Source organism: Pungitius pungitius, chromosome 7 (assembly GCF_949316345.1).
Source record: "Pungitius pungitius chromosome 7, fPunPun2.1, whole genome shotgun sequence".
Taxonomy (NCBI): domain Eukaryota; kingdom Metazoa; phylum Chordata; class Actinopteri; order Perciformes; family Gasterosteidae; genus Pungitius; species Pungitius pungitius.
In genome coordinates, this window is record NC_084906.1 from 11,453,307 (window position 1) to 11,475,383 (window position 22,077).

At 43.9% G+C, this 22,077-nt stretch overlaps 1 protein-coding gene across 5 annotated transcripts in view; it reads left to right on the plus strand.

The window, feature by feature from the left end:
* dennd1b (DENN/MADD domain containing 1B) overlaps positions 1 to 22,077 on the plus strand; it is a 100,321-nt gene that overhangs the window by 9,588 nt on the left and 68,656 nt on the right. For all 5 annotated transcript variants that reach the window (XM_062563430.1, XM_037468841.2, XM_062563428.1 and 2 more), the window contains exon 3: positions 9,815 to 9,858. In XM_062563430.1, coding sequence (XP_062419414.1) covers positions 9,815 to 9,858 — 44 coding nt within the window. The remainder of the gene's footprint in view (positions 1 to 9,814; positions 9,859 to 22,077) is intronic.

The following is a 22,077-nucleotide window of genomic DNA, read 5'->3' on the forward strand; positions in this document are numbered from 1 at the left end:
TTGTAATATGGAACATTTCCTGGTTGTAAAGGGTTACACTTAAATTAAAACGTTTTCTGGACTAGGCTGCTTGACTGAATAATTCTATATTTGTTTAAATATTTTGTAAAAAACACCGAAAGCCAAACCTACAACATCGTCACAATATAAAAATTGAAGCATTAGGTCAAAGACATATTTTATTTTCCCCATATTCCACAGCACTTCCTTACCTACCAATACCAATAAGTTTATATTGACTGACAGTGTATTTCCTGAATATGGAATCATTTTTGATTACCTCACATATCTTAGAATTGGGCATGATGACACTAAAAGTTGATATTAAATACTCGGTGTACAGTGGCACAATAGGATTGGTCTTTTGTTTGTGGCTAGAGTTAATAAGCTGATGTGTATTTTCCACCCGGGTTTGTGAGTTGTGCTCCTGACCAGGGTTAAATGGGCTGAGCTGCTTGGCTTTCAAATCAGGTCAAATTTATTTATATTTCCCCCAATCGCAAATTTGCCTCGAGGGGCTTTACACTCTGTGCAGCATCAGTTTCCCTCTAACCATCGACCAAGTACTTGGTATGGAACCTTAATCCTGTTTCAGAAAAAAGTACAGTAAACTTTTATAGTATTGATTGGGTTGACAAATAGATCTTCTAATCATACATTGATCTGTTAAGCATCAATGTGTCTGCAGGGGCTAGAAACAAGGTAGCTGGGAATGAGCGAGGGCTTACATTTTGAAAAAATGATGAACTTAAATCTCCAAAGTAAACACAGCAACCATGACGTTCAATGGACTCACCAACAATAATCCATGTACATTTCATATCAGGTCTTTTGCAAAAATCGGTGGGGATTAATTTATTGGTCCATTGACTGCAAATATATGGAATTTGTTTTATTAATTTTTGATATAACTCATGAAACACAAAGTCTGCAAATTGTCTGAGTTGGATAAAGATTTTAAAGATGGGACTTTAGGCGTGAGAAAATTCCAAATAATAGATGCGAAACAACACTGTCAGTGGCAGCTCTGATTAGGCTTGTTGTTGGTGGTTTTAGCACGGATGAGACCACGGTTCTGACGAAGCATTGACCCTGTGACAGTGTCCGGTATCAATAGGTCCGATGCAGGTAGACTGTGTGTTTGTATTAACCAGTATAGAAGGCTATGTGGGAAGGTGGGTGTGGCACTCCGCCCGGTCCTGAAGCACTCGTTAGCCAAGCTCACGTTTTAAATTCACAGAGAAAGCAGGTCGCTGAAGAGCATGCACACATTTTGATGTGGTTATGTGGCTTGTCCTGCGACCGTGACTATTTTTTAACTAGAAATCACACTGAAAAAAGGCAAAGGACTGACAATGAAGGGATGCTTTTCCCCAATGACCCTCCCACATAATATCACTTTGAAAGGGATTTCTATCACTATAAATCTTTTACTTGCTCTTCCAGTTGCCTTTTGGGGAAAATGTGTAGAGTGTTTAGATTTCAGGGGGTCCTATACTGCATTTTTCTCTCAGTATTTTCCATCCATCAGTCCTGCAGAGCCTTGAGACCCCTGTGAATGTGTTTAGGCGCTATTGTGCGCTTTTAACAGACACAGACATATTGTCATCCCCGTAGATAGACTGACTGACTGAGAGCTGTCTGTCTGTCAGCCTTTGCATGTGAACTTCAAATCCCAGCTCGGCAGCACCAAGCATGTAGCCGCCAAAGGCAAGGCTTTACACTGTCATCAGCACCACGCGGCAGCCTCTGGGTGCCGTGCCATGTGACATTAACCGAGATCGATCCTCTCCACACCTCAAGGAGCTGCTGTACTGCACACAGTGTTTTCTCTGATGCTGCAACCAGCACCTCACAGACGAGGAAAGGAACTCTACCCTGAGCAAGTGTAATTGAGTGACACTGACCTGATCATTGGGGTTCTTTAACCATGTCAGTTTGTCATTGTCTGCCGTTTTTGTCACATGGGAACGCACCAAAAAAAAAAAGAAAAATAAAGGATTTCTGATATGCTGCTGTTTCTTTTATTTCATAAAACAAAGTACTAGTTACACTCTTACACTCTCTCTAGATTGAATTCATGTTTTTTTTTTAATGAACATAAACTTATAATGGAGTTATCATTCATTGTCATTCATTTATGTGCTTAAATGGCTGTTGTTTTTTTGACCAAGACAGATGGTCGTACCATACGGAGAAAAGTATGATTATGTGAAGTGAGGTTGGTATTTAAGGCAACAAGCTATAACAACCAGTGATGGAATCATAACCATTAACCTGCACTGTTTCTCTTTGGAGACACACGTCTCGGTCAACTTTTTGGGCTTCAGATTAGATCCCCGAACTTCAGGGCACATTGCAGCTGTAATGTAAGCACTTTATTATTTTTTTTGGCAGCAACTGAAAACAATACGGCGAAGATGGAGCTGGATACCAGTCTGTCAGGGGAGATAGTGGTTTGTTTTCCTCAGTTTAGGAGCGTAGCACCTCCCCCCCCCCCCCCAAACAAACATGCCGTCAGTGTGCTGCGCTGAAGACGCAGTCATGCGGAGCCGGTGTTTGACATAATGTTGGACCAGTATGGAATCTGACTGGGAATATCAACGCCGATGTGTGGTGATACACAGAGGCTGTCACAAAGGTTGCACCCATATGCTGTGCCACTCATTCGTGAAGCTGTGAAATTGGGTTGCATCCCAACTAGCCTGAAGACAGTATCACTTTTATTTTTCTCTCTCTATCTCTCTCTCTGTCTCTCTTCCTCAGCTCATCCTTCTGACGCATTTTTCTGGGAAGACGGAACAATTAATGTGGCATTATTAGGGTCACATCATCTCCACTCGGCTCTTTCTTTCTTCTCCTTCCAGTGGCTGAGGCTGTTGTTTATCTTTTTTTTTCAGATGTAGCTGGAGAAATAGCTTCGAAATCCCCGAGGCCAACATCTCTCACATGTGAAGCCCGCCAGTTGATTTATTTATTTTTGGCTGGTAAAGGAGGTTCTACCTTGGAGTTTCTTTTATTTATTTTTTGCATTCAATTTTTCAAGCATTGAAAGGGAACTTTCCTTTGCAAGTTTAGACCTAATTCTAGACCAATGTGATTAATTATTTGCCCGTGTCTCCATCCAAAGAGCATATACCCTTTGTGGTGTTTTGTTTTCATTACAGTCAAGTTGTAGATACCAATTCAATGTCAAAGACAAATCTGATCTTTGTTTTTTTTAAACAAGGCTCAGGCTTTCACTACTCCTGTCAGTCCCAAGTCCTCATTTGTAACAACTTAGTGTGACCAATCAGTACTAGTAAACTTAAGGAGCATATCATCGTCTAAGAAGTTTCTCTTCTTCCTCTGCTCACTAAATCAGCATGAAATGTAATGCCATTTGCAGTGTGCAGACTAAGACTCGATAGGCAAAAGGGGAAAATCTCTTTTTAAACGTCCGTGAGTGTGTTTTTCTTTCTGCTGGCCTTTGAAAAAAAGAAACGCCAGTTAATCTGCTTACTCCTTTAATTGTGAGTGCAGGGGTAGTGCCTCCCCCCGGCCAGAATAAGGCTACTGATCCAGAAGTAAGACGATGACCACCACAGTTATTCCTTCCTTTTAGGTTTTTCGCAACCCCCTTAAGTCTTCTTTAGCCACCGCCCGTCTCCTCCTCCTCCTCCTGCTGCTTCACCGTACCCTCCCTTGGAGGGAAGAAAGCTCCTTGTTCTGACAATAGACATTTTTTACCATATGTTGGCTTGACATCTTCATCAGGTTCACAGCAGGTTACCTTAGTAAACTTTCACTCCACTGCCTGATGGGATTTTCTCCCTCGGTTTCTCCAATCGGCCCAGGCTCAAAGTCTAGACGGCCTCCGAGGCAGGGTCCCTTCAACCCTGTGTCCACAATGGCCGTATTGTGGATGCTTAGTAGCGGTAGCTTCCTCCCGTTTCGGCCAACGGGCTAGCGCTAAAACAATGCTTTTGTCCGAGGGCGTGCAAGGAGGAGGGGGACTAATCCACTACACACTGTGAAATAAACCTCTTTCCGAGATGAGAGCGCGAGAGAAACGGGAGTGAATGAATTCACTGCCGAGGAGGGTTAGAGTGCAGCAGTTTAACCCCTGGCCAAGAAAGAGGGAGGAGAAGAGGCAAAGGGAGCGAGAGAAAGGAGGAACAAGGAGAGGCAGGCGCTGCATCCCTTCATCTCCGCAGCACGGATGGAGGAGAGGGGCTGCCGGTGGCTTTCACAGCCTCTCTCCTCACCAGAGAAGCTGCTGTTCACCATATGGGATTTGGCCTCTCTTAACAAACAGGCCCCCTATTCACTCACAACACGCATTCAGTCGTTCATGGAGTAAGGTGAAAAAAGTCCTTTTTTTATGCCTTCAGAACATTGGATGGCCATGAGGGCTCGAAGTCTGTGTTTGATTCACATAGTATAGAGAATTATAAACTAGAGGCTTTCATCTAAATGTGTATTCACACTGGATTTGGGGTTAGGTCTTTTTGTGTTTTACTGAAATCTCTGTTTTGAAGCCCGAACTATGCATTCAGGCCACTGTTATTGAGCTGCTAAGGTGATCCTATAGAAACACAAACACAGGCTTCTCCCTGTGGGTGTATTTCATGTTCATCATATGGTTTTCCCAGTGGTTTGCAAAGGCTATTTTTATAAACCTTTGTGTCATTCAAAGTCAGTGAGTAAATAAGTTAGATTCCATTTTTTTTCTTCTTTTTTTTCGTGACAATATGTTAAATACTTGAACAACTTGCCATGCAGCGCCGGGCAGTGCGAGGTTTCTGATACACACTGGCGTTGTGCGCCAACTTTTTTCTTCCAGCCAGCAGCATTAGGAACGACATCATCTGCCAACAGCTTCTTTTTAGCCTACTTGGAAATCCCAAGAAGTGACAATTTATGCCCAGATGAAGATGCCAGCATTTTTCATTTTTACCCCACTTGGAAGTGCCGGGACACATAGATTTATGCAGAGAATCGAAGAAAAATAAAAGAGAGATGAAGGGGTAGGTTTATGTCCCTGCTTTCTCATGTTTTGGTGAACATGTACGTACACCTGGGTAATTTATTCTGTTTAATTCTATCACTGCTTATGAGCCACCTGAGCTGGTAGAAAGGAAGCGGCTCCCTCTCTTCTCATCTGCTCCTTCCTCCTCCCACTCTTTCCCTGCTGCCCCGCTCCCTTCACCTATTAACCCTTATTTTTTCCTTGCTCCTTATTCTCCTCCAACTTTTAAAGACCGTCGTCTCAGGAATATCCCAAACATTGATTTTTTTTTCATCTTCTGCTTTACCGTCACAACCCGGGGGGGCTTCCTGCATGTGGCCCCCAATCGGGACTATCGGAGGTCAGCCGCGCTTTAAGCCCTCAGAGATCATTGGACATGCTCCCGTACACTAAATATTCACTCCTGAGCTTGCTATCTGTCTGTAAACATGCGGGTTCAGCTCACACAATTGTACACAGACACACACGCACTTTGCCAACCGAGACCAGCGGTCAATCCCCGAGCTTTTGTCAGATTTACCTCGCCTCCATTTCCTGGGGTGTGAATGTAGGAATCTGATTCTGGATAGGTGATTTCAATTCAATTCTCACCCATTGGATTTGTTTACACTTGTTTACACCAGAGTGAAAGTGCCAGAAGTCGCTTTCACCTTGTCACCGGTGTCGCATATCACATTTGCTATTGATTTTGGCGTTTTATACATTTTGTCAACCGTAAGAGTCGCAATAAACACTTTTGAAATCTTCCGCATTTTGGGAGAGATTGATGTCCAGCAGATCTATATATCATGACGGACGGCTGAACAGAACATGGTTTCCAAGACCAAAGTGTTGGCAAATCGGTAGCAGGGAATGAAGGCGAGTGTTGGGTTAGTATTAGGGGGAAAAAGCTGCATACATGCATATTGGAAAAAACCATGACTGCAAGATCGTGAAAGTCAACAACCCCAGTGGCTGCAGACGGAAAGGCATATTTTATTTTTAACACTTAAATTAAGAAAGTTATGTACTTTTTTTCACCTCAAATATTCAGTACCAATCAAAGGTTTGGACTCTTTCTCATTGAATGACAAAATGTGTCCACACTTTTAAATATCAATTTACACACACACTTTAGTAAATTTGTTTTATTTTATATCACAATTGACAGTTGGAATTGTCAAAAATGAATTGAATTTCATTGGCAGATGCTGTGGAGCTTGTGTGTGTGTGTGTCTTGAAGAAGGGGAGGATGAATTAACCGGTGTAGGATCTGTCATGGTGACATTTGTGTCCCCTGGCAGAGCAGCAGGGGTCCTCTTCACCTCTGTAACCTTCAACTTTCAGCCTTAACCCCCTTCAAGCCCCCTCTTGAGTCCACCACACGCCTAGCACATCCAAAGGGAGGGGTGTATTGACGCAAAGAGTGAAGAAAGCGAGAGAGGGGGGTGCAGAAGGGAAGAGGACAGAGAGCTGCAGGGGAGGGCGGGATGAAGAGCAAGAAAGGTTGTACAAAAAAAAATGCGTCAAGCATGGGAAAGAGAGGCGAGAAGGAGGAGCGTAAAGATATGTGTGTGAGGGGGGAGGGGGGGAAGAGGTGTGTGGGGGGGGGGGGGGGGAGGTGTGGGGGGGTGGGTGGGCAAGATGAATATATAAAATAAAAGGCAGTGGAAAGAAGCAGCGAAAGGCAAAATGATTGGCACAGAAATTTAGGGGTGGAGCGGAGAGAAAACCGAGCCAGTTGGACAGAAAGGAAACGGAGAGGGAAGGAGACATAAATGATGCAGGAAGGTGTTTGGTACTGCTCTGAAGTTCTTGCATGTGCTCAGCTGTGTTTTCTTACAACTCAAGGTTTTCTGCCTCCTATGCTTTCTTTATTCATGACTCTCTCTCTCTCGCTCGCTCTGCACCACTCTAGCATTGTGACTCAATACTAGAGCTGCAACTAACGATTATTTTAATAATCGATTCATCTGTCGATTATTTGTTCGATTAATCGATGAATCGGATAAAAAAATAAAAAATGTAAAAACATTAATTTCCAACCCTTTATTGAAAAATAGAACTGACAGTGCAAAACATATTTAGAAAGTGCACAAACCGATTGCTCCTTGAACATCCCTAAGTAAGCAAATAAAATGGACTAACACAAAAAACATACACACATCGCATGATGTATACTTTACAGCCGGCAAATTAAATATATTAGGCACAAAATCATGAATCATCGCCGTGGTGCTCCCGTGCCAGGCCATGTCGCTTTTGCATATCTTACAATCAGACATGTCAATTTCAAAGCCCCTCCCGAAAATATCCCGGACCGACCTTTCTCCTGATTTCCACCCGGACATCAATATTGCTGCACCACCCGTCACTGGGCGCGCTGTTTCAGACCGAACAATAATAAAGGTTACACCTTGAAGTCGAGCGCGGCGATTAGAACGTAAAACTACTGGCGCTGCAAAGAAAACCGCAGCACCCCCCCCCCCTGTTGCCCGCTAGGACCCGCACCCCCCATTTCAGTGTGAAATACCTGGGAGGATTTAGGTCGCATTGGCTTCTCTGCCTCCGCATGTTTCAGAACAGTATTACGGGTCTCTCCGATGGTCTTTCCTTTACCTCAGCTCTGCTCTTTATTTATTTTTCTTAGCAACGCTCTGCTGGGCGGAGCTTTTTTTCTTCTGTTCTGCTGCGCGAGCGCTCAACTTTTTTTTTCTCAGCTCGGTGCGGTGCGCGCAACTTTATTTTAATACTCAAACATAATAGTCGCGCGACACAACGAATCGATAATGAAATTCGTTGCCAACGCTTTTAATAATCGATTTTAATCGATTTCATCGATTCGTTGTTGCAGCCCTACTCAATACTAAATAGAATATACTCAAGTCCACAAAATATTTTGGAAAAGGACATGATCTTACATATTTCTGCCCCGGAGAGAGAAGTACCGTAACTTTTGTGTAACATATTTTTGTGTGTTATCTTAGAACCTTTCTTTTACCACTTCAAAATAAAAATAAACGATTATAGCAGCTGTTGGGGTGCATCGCTTGAAGAATGTCAAGCAATGTCCAACTTTTAATCAACCGTGTCAGAAAATTGTAGAGCACAGTGTTCATCAAGCCTGTGTTTTCCCTGCATGACAACTCCGAAGGTCGCCTCCACCAGACCCTTTAGCGCCCATCGGCTCGACCGTGAAACATGGACGCTGACTTAGCGGGACCCCTCACCCTCCGGCCTCCCGGACCCTTTCTGTCTGCCTTGTATCACACTCCAGCAGCGGTTCCCATCCTCTCACCCAGAAAATCAGCATAAAATAGCCCTAACTGTCGCAGATCATATGCGTTGGCAGAACAGAGGGGGAAGGGGGGGAGGGTTTGGTGGGGCGTTCGGAGTTGGTCTCTTTTCAAGATGGGGCCCATGAAATTATCCAACAGGATTATGTAAGGCATGATGGATTCTGCTGGGTCCTGTCATCCATCTGTCCATTGTGAGCCTCTCTGTCTCCCAGGCAGCCCGGTGCGTTGGCCATGAAGTGATACTCCACATATTGTTGCCTTATTGCAGGTCCTCGTCACTGAGACGACGGGTGGTCCTCTCCTCTGGCTTTGTAAATGTTTGCATTAATCTTTTTGGACATATTCATATGACAGCATCATAGCCAAATTGAGCCTGTGTTAAGAATGGTCATACATCTTTTTAATTAAAGGACAATTGACTTAATTAACGGGTTATGTCTGTTGAACTCGCTGGTTTCTCAGCGGTTTCTCAGCGTCCATGTCGGTGGACCTGGCATGTGGGGGCTGAGCTCTTCAGACCCGTGCTGTTCCTGCCCACAGGGTCACCGGGTGACCTTGGAGCTGTGGAAGCCATGTTTACCAGAGACCCCTGTGTTCAGGCTATTGCTCGATGGCTGCTTCCTTTCAAACACGGCGCGTTGAACATGTTGCAAGAGTGACAGTAATGCCAATAGATGAATGAAATGAGTGGTTATTTCTTTCCAGTTTGGCTTCTTTTGTCACATGTGAATTTAGCCACTATATTTTCAAAGCATTAGTACTGAGACATTAGAATGTCTTTGAAGCAACATTGATCACTCTAGCTCGTCTAGAACCGTGCACATTTTTTTTGGGGTGTTGATTGAGTTTTCCCTTTGATTCATTAACTACTAGGTAGTCTAAAAAAAGAGAAATAAACAGCTAATCAAAGCAACAAGTTTTATCTGAAGATGTCTTGTTTAATCTCATCAGCAGTCTCAAGTTTTGGATTAACAATGGCATTTATGAAGCTTTTAAACCCAACTAATGCTCTGTATTTAAACTTCATCACTGAACTAATTGACACAATCTAAATTGGTAAATTTCTCTTGGCTAATCTCAACAAGCACTGCTGTTATTTACTGGAGAAAAGAAATCGCTAACCTCTGGTAAACCTATTAACTTTAGCTTTTACATTGCTCCAGCAATCCGCCAGGCTTGTATTAATTTAGGAATAATTAAGCAAATAAACTAGAATGTGTTGATGTGACCTTCTTAAACGTGTATGATTTGGTAATATAAACTATCATATCTACGCTGAGAATAAAGATTAGCATATTTACAGCACATACCTCTTAGACACACTGTCTCTTGTCTTTCACTTTGCGTCGCTCTGCATGTGTGTGTAAGTGAGTATATAAGCGTGTGTGTGTGTGCGCACAGACTCTCAGCAGCCACCCTTGCCCCCCCCCCCCCTCTCTCATTAATATGTATGTGTTCTGAGGCAGCTAGCGAAGATGGTGTGTTTCTCACCCGCTGATTAATGCTGTCTGTCAATTACCTCCAGATCCAACCGTGCTGTGGAGCTTCCCCCAGGACCACACAGACCAGGTTGGAACACACTCTGCTTCTTCATTCTCTGCCTCCCTTCCTCTCTCCCCAAATCTGTCCCACTAGTTCACCGGCATAGACAACCTCTACCTCCTTCTCCTCTCCCATCTTCCATCCTTGCTTAATGCCCTCACTCACCCTGCTATCCTATGATACCCCCCCCCCCCCCAACACAAACACCTATCACCACCACCACCACCATCATCACCACCCTCCTCCTCATCCCCATCAGTGCTCTCTCTCTCTCTCTCTCTCTCTCTCCCCCCTCTCTGTCTCATTGTACGTCTGTTGCTGATAATGAAAAGCAGTGAGCAGGTCTTCAATAACCGACGAATCAGTAATTATCATGCAACCGTGACAGGAATGCACACCTCTGTTTCCTCTCTCTCTCTCTCTCTTTGAATCTCTTGCTTTTGCTCTCATTGTGCTGCTGTGTCTGCCTCCTATTGTTTCACTCCGTACAGCATTATCACGTTGTTTTCCATCTGAAAGCCAAATCTGCAGCTGTTTTGCTGTACTTTTTAGAACGCCATTTCTTTTTCAGCAGGGATAAGTATTGCAGGGTTTTGTACACCTCACCCACTAGTCTGCACTGTGGACTGGTAAAGGATTATTCCACTTAAAAAAATGTTTTTTCTTTTTTCTTAATCATTTCAAATGATTATCATAAAATTGGATCCAAGTCCAATGAGCAAGTAACACAATCACAGATATGGGCCAGTATTGAAACCACTTTATTCAGAGATTCATTTGAGAATGTAAGTAAATAACTACAGTAAATAAGATACGTTTGATAGGAGAAACACTGAATTGTACCTATCTGTTTTATTTCCCATGGCCCTTCCATAAAAATGTAGTCATAGTTTGAAGAATTCAGGGACACTGAATTCCAATTTAGGGCCAAAGGAAAACATATCCTGCTGAAACAGAAGATGAAAAGTCAGATTATTGCATCCCTAGTTGTGTCTTCCTGAGGGTTCGTTTACACAGTCTGTTGTCTATACCCTTGTTAAATGTGTATTCTCCCATCTGACTTCTTTTGAATAATGTCACTTGAACTTGGTGAGTCTACTGTTATTGTTAACAATAGAAATAATGGCCAAAAGTACCTAATAAGACACAAATTGTTATAAGCCCAAATCATCCTTTAAGCCCATCACACTTTGTATCCGCTGTCTCAAGGGGGCCGTGTGCAAACATGCATGCAATAAATCTTTGGGAAAATGTAAATTGATTTGGTATCCTTTTTATTTAAAATCCTCGCTCTTTACCCTGAGAAAAGTACACCACCTCAGCGGGGTGTCTTTGTTATTTATCTCTGGCGTCACTTTCAAAGAACCACAGTCGAGATCCAACCTGATCAAAACAGCCACACAGCTTGCAATAATGTATGGTATTGATCTCCATGTTATGCACATCACTAAGTAGATTAGTTTGACTCCTTCTCCTGTTGTTCTTTCTGGCAGTAATTTAGTCTAAGAAAATGGGTTTGACAGATTTGACGGCAAAAAAACAAAAAACAAAACACACAACATTACATGCAACACATTGCTTCTTCTGTTCCCAAAGTGGCCACAGCTCCAAACGGGTTCCTGGGGCAGCAAAGCTGGACGGATGACTGCAGCGGCGATCGTTGGGCCGAAGGGAAACATTGAAGTAGAAAAATAAAACAATATATGCGTAGGCTAACTATCTCTCAACACGCCAGCCAAACCAGGGAGTTTAAACAGCCCCCCCTGCCTCTCTGATCCACTTTGAGGAATAAACGGGCTCGTAGGAAGCTGCTCCAGGCGATGTGTGCCTACCCCACAAGAACCAGAGCATGCAATCAAAGCGAGAAGAACAGCGAGCGAGGGAACGAGAGTGTGAGCAAATTACAGACCTGCAGAGGTAGGCACAGGAAACGGAGGTGATGGAAAAGGAGTAAAAAGAGCAGAGGAACCCGGCTATGTGGGGGAGGGGTGGGGGGGGGGGGAGGCAGTGTAGGTGCCTGCCTCATCCTCTCTCTGTCTCCCCTTTTTTTTTTAACCCACCCCGCAACCTTCACTTTTCTTTCATTCTGTTGTCGACCAGATTGTTTGTGTGGATAAGATGGCCCTTAAGATGGCTAGTTAGCCCGCTGTGTACAGAGAGATTGGCCCTTTCCCCTGTATACATAAGGGCTGTATTCACAGGCCTCATTACCAGGATTAGGGCTCCGTTCCTCCTTTGTGGGGCTGAATGCTGGAGTCCTCGGTAGCCACAGTCTATATCTCTTTCTGTGGCCCGAGCTGGCCGGCATATGGCAGCAGCAGCCAACAGTCTCTGCTGAGGGGCTCAGAGCGCAGAGCAAGGCCTCCTTTTGTTCAGCCCGTTATTGTTGCTCAGCGTAATGACATTTGTAGGCCGTAGGATCGGGGTGGAGGGGTTAGTCTACCCCAAGGGAGGGGGGGGGGAGAGGGATGGAGCTGGTGGTTTTGGTAGTGGTGGTGGTGGGGGGGGTAAAGACATGCAGAAAGACAGGAGTGTGGATTATGGAAATATGAATTGATTTTTTTTCTGTTCTGTGGTAGAATAAAAGCTCAAAGGAGAACAGACTGCAGGCTGGCTGGCACGCCGGGGTGGTGCTGTGGAAATATGAAGTGAGAGGCGCTTTCTCTCTCTCTCTCTCTCTCTCTCTCTCCTTTCTATTTCCCTAACCCTCCCCCTATTCCTCCCTCAGCCCCTGCGACTCTTGATACCCTGGTCATCCACAGATGCCACTTGGATAGAGAGGGAGAGATGGAGATTTGGAAGCGAGAAGAGGGAGGGCAAGAGAGAGGTAGCTAAAGCATATATTTGAATCGCAAGAAGGGCTTTTTTTTTTTTTTTTTTGCAAATGAAGCAGACAGATGGAAATCTGTCCGTTTCCTCTCAGATCTCTTCCCAAAGTGTGGAAAAAAACACAGCAGACAGAACACGCGCACTCATGCTGTCACACACAACGCAACACATACACAAATATTCAGTTCTGGATAACCAAAGTTTGGTGTACAGAGGGCCCACTCCTCTGTAGAGAACAGAGGATGATATGATAAACACTCAGCGAGTTTCACAAAGCGACGACTTTTTGAAAACTTACAGTGAGCCGCCCTGCTGTGTCTAACAATCGTCTTACTCACAGCCCTCTGCGAAGTGCCCCACTTCCCTGCCCAACACTCCAATAGCTACACATCTTTTGGGTCTAAATTACCAATTCATTTGTTCTTGTGTTTATCTTTTATTTTCATAAATTCATTTATTCGTTTAATTCTGAGCTCTCATGATGTAATTTTCTTACATTTAACCCTACCAGCTGTAAGGAAACCATGGGGTTAACAGGTTTAAACAAACGGGTCAAATTTAAACCATCAAACTCAAAGGGTATTGTACATAAATTCTCTATCACCTGTTCATCAAATTGGAAAATCCTGCTTTGTACTGCTATGTAATTGTATTTTGAGAATTTTTCCTGATATATATATATATACAGATAATCTTCTTTAAATACTTGAAGTTGCTTCGGGAATAGGGAAAGGAAAATATACACGGGTTTGTCAGTGAACACAAATTCTACTAATTATGTAAAGGATTGTTGGGCAAAAAGATATATGAAAATACCTTAGGACGTGTGTCTGTCAGCCTGGAAATTCTGTGTACTTCAATCAATTCTCTGATCTTGAGCGATACCATTACTTGTGTTACTATTAGCAGAAATAAATATTAACTAGGCCACAGTACTCCTACCTGCAGGAGGAAATGTGATTCGACACTGGTCGACCATGGCCACATGTTATGGGATCTTTATTTAGATGAAGTTGGGTATTTAATGTTAATTACACTGGGTTTTTATTACTGACATTTTATTAATACCTAAATGTGAAAATAAAATCGACCTCCTGACGAGCCTTAAAGCTGCGGGTAAAATACCTTTCTACATGCCGTCCGTAGAGAAACAACCGTGTCTCTTCTTTTGTGCCGTTTGGATGTTGGTTGACATGTTGACGTTTAACAACTGTTACTGTATTTGGTATGTGAAGGAGTGATGTAGCGACACCACGTATGACTCTGGTACAGCGATAGAAGCCTGTCCATCACAGTAAGAGCACCTTAAAATACCTTCACTTTGTGGACTATTTTACTTTGAAAGGACCAATTATTTCTAAAATGGACATTGTGCTGTATTAAAGAAGACTGGAAACTAGCAAGACCATGCTGACAATGTATACTGAGGGAATACATCATCTGAGAAGTACACGGCCATCTTCTCTTACGATCAGACTTTTTTTGTGCTACTGTGTCAGTAGAGATAATGCAAGTTTCAAAATATTGCCGTCTGGGCTTTACTCGTCAGAACCGGATGTTGCCGCTCAACGCTGTGGTACGTTGCATGACACGGGGTACTCTGAACTCTGCTCACCGCGTCAGGTTGTACGCTCGCTCTTCTTCATTCACTTTTCTAGCAAAGTTTCTCTTTGCACATTTCTTTCTTACAGATGGATATCATATATTTCTGTAATTCTGTCTCCGGTCCTGCCTCTTTCTGTCTCCACCGTCAGATCTGTATCGATGCCCTATTTTGTATACTATCAACACTGTATTGAATGACTTACTCTCTGCGGGTTCATCAACCTTCTAGTTATCTCATACTTCCCCTCTAAAGACACTGTTGCTGTAAATGTCATATTTTGCATAAACTTCCAACTTGGTTGCAACATAGAATTCAGAGAGAAATAAAGGATGATGAATAATGAATGAATTTTTACACTCTGCTGTGAACTTAAGTTGATGTTAATTCTCTATGGCTAGTCCACACGTGTTAATAGGGAACCTTTGATCTTCCTGCAGCACACAGAGTGTGCACCAAGGCTACTGTAGGTGTGATCTGATACTTTAAGGAAATCTTTGCTTTGAAACATATTCGTTCAAGTGCATAATCAATTTGTGAGTTTTATTGCACTCTGAAAAATTTATTTTCCCCTTCAACATAAGCAAATTTATTGCAATTTGCTATATTTGAGGCCTTTTTCATGTGCTTCACTGATTTGAAGTACAATCGCTGTGGCAACAAAGTGTGAAGAAATGAGTCAAATTCCTCATTTTAAGCACATCATATGCATTTTGGACCAATTTGCTTTAATGGAGTAAGTGGTATCTGTGCTTACCAGTCAATGAGATTTACAGTTGACTCTTTAGACAGACACCAATGACTCAGGCACTGCAGGTGTTTTAGTTTGTAAACCTGTTGGAGAGTGGGCTTTTACAAATTGACAAAACACTCCCATCTCACAACTGTTGCCATCTTTTCTATATTTTATATTTTAAAATCTTCTTTTCCACATTCTTCTTTGGCTTTTTAACCGCTATCAATTTTCTTTTTAGAGACCAAAACTTCAGGCTAAGCATAGCTTATTTTCTGCTCACGTAGTCCTGTAAATCCACCTCTACTTAAAAGTCCACTGTGTCATCGGCCAGACAGGAAAAAGGGAGGGACAGACATGGAGGGAGAGAAGAAGCAAAGGCTGTGGGTCTCTCGAGGCTTCAAACTTGGCAACTCTTGAGTGTTACTCTGACACGGTATTCCATCAGGACAGGCTGCCTGACATGGTCTGATTGGTGGCCAGCGCTCTGGACGAGCCCCCCCCCCCCCCCCCCCCCACCGGAGAGGAGGCTCGATTGGGTGGGTAAGGTAGCGGTGGTCTGAGGGATTGAGGTAAAGGAGAGGAGCTGGTGGAGGTGATTGGTGACTTCAGACCCTGAGGGAGCTGAGGGTTGACCCTGAGTGAAGGGGGAGATGGTGGGTGGGTGAGGGTGGTGGTGCTGGAGGAGTCAAAGAGGGTCGGTTAGCGGGGGGGGGGGGCAGGGCAGAGATGCTAACTTGAGATCAGTGATATGTAGCCCTCATTTGAAGTTTGCGACAAAAAATAAATGCAGAATAGGAATGAAATGATTTAAAAGGATGTTTAAGGGTAATAAGTGAAGTTGGAAAGGGGTACAGAAGTCATGAGTTTGGAGGCATATAGAGGCAGTGAGATAGAAGCCATATGAAATGGGAAATTGCTAAAAGGTTGGAGAAAGTGAAAAGTAGTTCAGCAGATAGAAGACTTGCATTTTTGGGAGTGCAATGTTTTGTTTGCAGAAATCCCACGAAATGTATTTTTGTCACGAGCAGCTTAAAGTGAGTTGCCTCAGGGTGTACAAATCTAACATAAAATGCTGTTGTCACTCCACTGATAAGGTTGTCTCCATAGTTACTGAGAAATTGACACGTTTAGGTGTGAAACACCACAGAATAAGTGTTAAAATAAGCAATATCCTCAATGACATTGTACTACACCACGACGGTATGCTTGTGTAGGTTGAGTGTGGTAGACGGAAGTCTTTTCATAAGGGCCGACCTCCCCACCCACCCCCCCAAAAGATAAGAGTACTGAATTTCTCTCACAATCTATTGAGAATGAGCACATTTCAACCAGCTCTGCTACAGCCAGCTTTGTGAAGCTGTAACAGTGTTTGTGAATGTGTGTGGAAAGGTACAGGCCTAAATGTGTGTGTGTGTGTGTGTGTGTGTGTGTGTGTGTGTGCGGAGAGGTATAGGCCTTAATGTGTGTGTGTGGGTGTGTGTGCGGAGAGGTATAGGCCTTAATGTGTGTGTGTGTGTGTGTGTGGGTGTATTGCTTTGTGTGACGTCTCAGTGTGTCACAGGGTCTTGTCTTTCCACTTCACTGCACCCCGACAGCGGTGTCAAACAAGGCCTCATATGATCTGTATATGTCTGCGAATATAAGTGTGTGTGTGTGTCTGGGTTGATGCTGTTTTTATTCTTCTCTCTAACCCTTTTCACCTCAGATCCCTGGGGGTGTTTCAGGGTCCTGCCTATTGGAAAGTTTCGCCCCACCAAGTTGGCCTTTTGGCCCGGGCGCTGAGCTGGACCCCTTAGTACGGCCCTTTGTTGCTCATGGGTCCTGATTGCGCTGACCTCTGGGCTGGCTTCCTGGGAGAAGAAGGGTGGTGGAGAGGCGAGAGCAGAGTAAGCGGAACTGTTTTTACGCCCCGCTGCTCGCGTCTCTCGCTGTGCTTTGTCAGGGCCGTAAGGAGCTGCTGGGTTGTGTGGACAGTCGGTTAACGAGGCCCTACCTGGTCAACGATGACACTACTAAAGGTATAATAAAGAAGTAAATTAAATCCATTTGGATTCATTCAGAACACTTTAAATCTACATATATGTAGACACGGCTGTGGTTGGTTCGAACCGTTTTTTGCACTCAGAGGGAACAGAGAGTTTAGAACAGGGAACAGGGAGGAGGTCGTGTGGTCAAACACAGTTCAACCTTGTTTCGTTTCATAGTGAAATCTTGAACTGTGCATCCATTTCTCGCCGTGCATGTTCTCTAAAATATAGCGTATGTTGTTCTGTGGGATTGCTGCCAAACGGCCTCAGTTTTAGGAATGCAGTCAGGGGGGAAAAAATAAAAGATCTCTTCCAAAAATTGAAAACAGTTTGTCCCCGTCAACCAGTAGGCTCATATTTACGCAATCGGAGGCCAGGTTTGACCGAACCACGTGCCGCCGCTGCCAACTGAGCTATCACACGTATGATGATGTGGCGTACACTTTAATTGGCGTGTATTTTTCATTAACTACCCGATACATGTCTAAACCAGCAGCCACCAGCCAGAGACGGAGATGGAATCAATAGCTGAAAAAAACACAGAAGGATGGAGAAGAGGAGTGTGCAGCTAGGACCTGACCTCCTCCGCTAGATCCCATGTACATCTGTCAATGAGACGTTAACAGCCAAATGTTTAGGAGCCAGTGTTGCACTGCTGCCCTCCTGCTGAGCTCCAATGTATACGTGTGTGTGTGTGTGCGTGTGTGTGTGAGAGACGCCATGTGTTCGAGGCAGGCCCACATCAGGGTTCATACAGTCGAGCTAAGCCCAGTGGGAGCTGAAAGCTTAAAGAAGGAAATCCCCCCCGGCTGCTTGGTACACACACACACACACACACACACACGCTCTCCCTATCTCTCTCTCTCTTTTCTCTGTCTATCTCTACCTCTCTCTATCCCTATCTCTCTCCTCCTGGCACTTCATTAATGAAGCCCAGGCTTGTATGTTTGGGGCATATGCAGCTCTCTTGGCCCAACACTACAAATGTGTGTGTGTGTGTGTGTGTGTGTGCGTGCGTGTTGGGAGTGAGACATCTCCCCCTATCACATGGTAATATATTCAGTGGAAGATCTCGGCAGAGGCATAATACCGCCGCTCTCCCCTGTCTTAGCCCATCTGTGATATGTAGGAAGGACATTAGCAGGACAGGTTATTAGCACTGGAATAATGCACTCTGTTATTGTTGATGCCATATACTTATTCTCCAAGCAATATGCCCCCTCACCTCACCACGTAAACACACCCATTGTGGAAGAAGCGGATAATAAATGATTGGAGCGCAGTGGACGACATATATACGCTACCCGAGTGGAATGTCGTTATATTAGAGGTGACTCATTAACAGCTGATGGACGGGCGAAGGAGTTTGGGGCTGGACAGTGGGAGGTTAAGGGGATGAGATCCCTCTTGTTAACTCAAATTGACAAATTCATATTGCATGTGCATTATAGCCTAAAGAGGAAAAAATCCTTTATCCTACCCTTATTAGACTTGAGCAAGGACGACTCTAAGGGTGAACACAATGGCTTCTGGGATGCTAACGTTCCAGAGGCGCTTCTATCCAAGAGGGGAATGTAAGGTGTTGAGGCCAGTGAAAATGTGTGCTGTTGCGCTTCGCCCAAGGGTGAAACTGGGGCCTGTGTTTTGTCCTCGTTTTGAGCATCTGTGATGTCCTTAAGGGTCCAGAAGTGCAGATTTGAAAATGACAAATATTTTCGCCAAACAGGGTTTCTTCTTGTTATAGAAGTGGGACATTCACATATGGATATAAGAACGCATATACCTGCCAGGTGTGGGCATGTGCTCGAAGAAGTTCAATCTGCCACCTGCAACACCTCCTGGAGAGAAGCTGTGGTGAAATGGGACCGTTGTTAACCAACCCCCACCCCCCCAAAAACAATTTTTTTTAAAAAATCCAGACAGACAAAACTCCGTCATTTCCCTCTCTCCTATCAGCAGAATACGCAGGGATGTGAACTCCCCCCCCCCCCCCCCCCCCCCCCCCGCCCCCTTCACCCCTTCCACCAGCAGCTCTGTTGCTTTGGTCCCACTTTGAAGGCCATTCTTATTACTGCCACAGAGGCAGGTCAGGATGGCAAGCCGGCAGCATACTATTAAAGCCTAATGAAAGGAATCTCTGCAGGGTCCGAGGTCTGCAGTGGCCAGAGGAGTCTGTGCCTCTGTCTGTTGTTCTTCTACCGCTCTTGTAATTCTCTTCTTTTTTTTTCTTTTCTTTTTTTTGTCCATCTCTATATCTGGCTTCCCTTCCATCTCCCCTGTGTCCGTCTGTGTGTCCGTCTGTCATCGCCCATGTCTCTATCAGTCATTTTCTGTCCGCTTTTCTCTCTGGCTGCGTCTTAAAAGTTTCATTCTACGCTCATCTGCATCATTTGGAGGAAGTCATGTTATTAATTGAATACAAGGTATTTACCACATTGATTGAAAGTGTAGCGGTCAGTCGGATTCAAGAGGTAGTGTCAATTTGCATGTATTGTGTTTTTGTGATGTCTGTTTGGGCCTCACTTTGTCCATTTCTAGCATATCTGCTAGAATCTCAGGACAGTAATGGTCATTTCTGATACACCCCAATAACGAATGTGGATTGTCACGGTGTGGTTTACGTTGTTATGCACGGCTCCCAGTGGTCCACAAATGTAGCTATAATATGACTCAGGTCTGTGTGTATTTCTCTGGGGCTTCTGAAAATGATGGCTCTCTTCAGCAAGATGTAGTGAGCTGCTGAACATTATTGGAAGAAGTTGCTCATATAGATTGCTTGATAGTTGTAAAGCATTGGATTGTTATGCTGTAGTCAATAACCTGATAGTAGATTGTCTCTTGTCATTTGGGTATGGGAGGTATGAAAATCAACAAAGAATTGAGAAACGGGATTCGGCCCCTAGTTTTGTTTGCTTGAGATGAAAAATAACTGTTGATGTCACAACAAGTGCTAACTTTTCTTTAGGATTTACATTGTTTTCAAAAGCCCTCCTTAAGCATTAAAGCAGTAAACTGTTACATTGCCACTACTGTTATATCTTCTCTTTTACTCTCTTGCATTGCCCCTCTCATCTCCCTCTCTTTCTCTGCATCTTTCTTCCTTTTTTCTGGGTATCACATCCATTATCTGGTGCAGTTTGGAGATTACTGAGGAAACAGGAAGTCGTTCAGGAAGTTTGTGATTACAGTGTATTAAATCACACTCCCTTTTTACCAGTAAATTTACTGGTAGTAGTCATCAGTTCAACAGTCATCTGGCGCCAGTTGGATTAGTTTTGAACCTACTTTTGAACCAGTCTACTCAATCAAAGTTTCATACCATCATACATTTTATTTTGCATTTTTTATTTATTTATTTCCCCCCTCCCTCTAGAACCAAGGGCTCAGCTGTCCTTGTGCCTTTACACATTGCAAATGAATGCATATCCATGCAAATTCTTAAAAAAGAAAGGCTGAAAATTTGAATATTTTGCTTAAAGCTGCACCCAGGTCGACCCTGCCATTCGGCATTTGAAAGCAGTGTGTGTCTGTTTGAATACTGAGGATCTCTCTTTGTCATGTTCGCCAGAGGGGCTGGGTGAGCGAACCAGCACCGGCAGGATGGGCAGAGATCGGCTGGGTAGCTGCACACAGACAGACTAATTGGGAAAAGGGGGGCGCGAGGGGGGACGAGGGGTGTTGGTAAGGTTGAGGAAAAGGTGGGGCACGCAGGGAAGAGGGGAATCTAAGATGACGACAGGGGGTTTAGGAGGGAGGTGAAAGAGGACAGAGCGTGGGGGATGGAGGGAACGGGAAAGAAGGGAAGGAAGCGAGGAGGTGATGAAGAGGGCACGACAGCGTGCAGGAGGAAGGGTGAGCGGAGACACCGTGGTTTCCAGCGCCGATGTGTTAGTAGCCTTGCTGACTGTGTCATTATACTGTTCCAGCGCTGGCTGGATAACCAGGGACCCTGCGTGCTGCAAACCACCGTAGCCTCAAAACCCCATTATACCGCATGTTCGACACACATGGAAAAGATGGCTTTGCACATGCTATTTCTCTCTGTTATTAAATATATCCAAACGGGGTCTGGTCTCTCTGAAATATGACCCTAAGCACACTCTTGAGATCAATTGATCAGGCATGCGTTGGGGAATAGCATCACATACAAGAGTAGTTAATGCATAGCTGCCATTATTAATTTGAGCTATTGAGTTCAACTGTGGAGAAGGCGGTATTCAGTGGGAATGGAGCCCTGAGCACGGACCAGATGTTGATCTATTGTAGAGATTGTAGTTTTTCAAAGTGTGTCACTTTTGGCCTACATAAAATGTAAGAATGTTTTGTGCGGTTTAACAACTGTGTGACTGAAGCTATAAATGTGCAGTTTGACCAACAAATTAAAACTCAACCAGAGGTCCTCTAACAGCCATTTTATAGTCATTTCAAGGACGTCTCGTGATTTTCCATTAAGGAATTCAGAAGGGCAAAACCTGGCTTTTAGCCATGTGATGTCATCCTCATTAACGTTTTACCTCGGTGAACCTGAGATCATTTTGAACTGACAATTACTCTGTTTGCAGTACTACACACACATATTTCAGATTATTTTTTTTAGCAGTTGGAAAATGTACTAGAGAAAAAAGAAAATCAAACTATTTTCCTAGACTTCCATGAAAAACCAGCACTGTTGCACCGGATTTCCACCTAAAGGTCACAAGTTTAAATCATGAGCAATTGTAGAATGTTCTGGCCTTACACTTATAATATTTAGGGCAGTAACATTAATGATGTCACAGACGATGAGTAGCACCAATTTACATGGTTGGTTAGGGGTTGTTAACCTCTTTGGAGACCAAAATAACTCCTTAACTCGTACACATCAGCTGACCCCCAGAGCTCAGCAAAGTTCAGTTACATCCTCATGGAGATGTGAAGCATCTCATTGACGCTGTTGTTTTTGCCGTTTAATGGTTTTAATTCCCGGCGCTGCTTTAATTGCTTTCTATTCACATCCATATGGTACAAAAGCTCATCTTGCAAACACTTAACTACAGTTAGGTAATCCATCA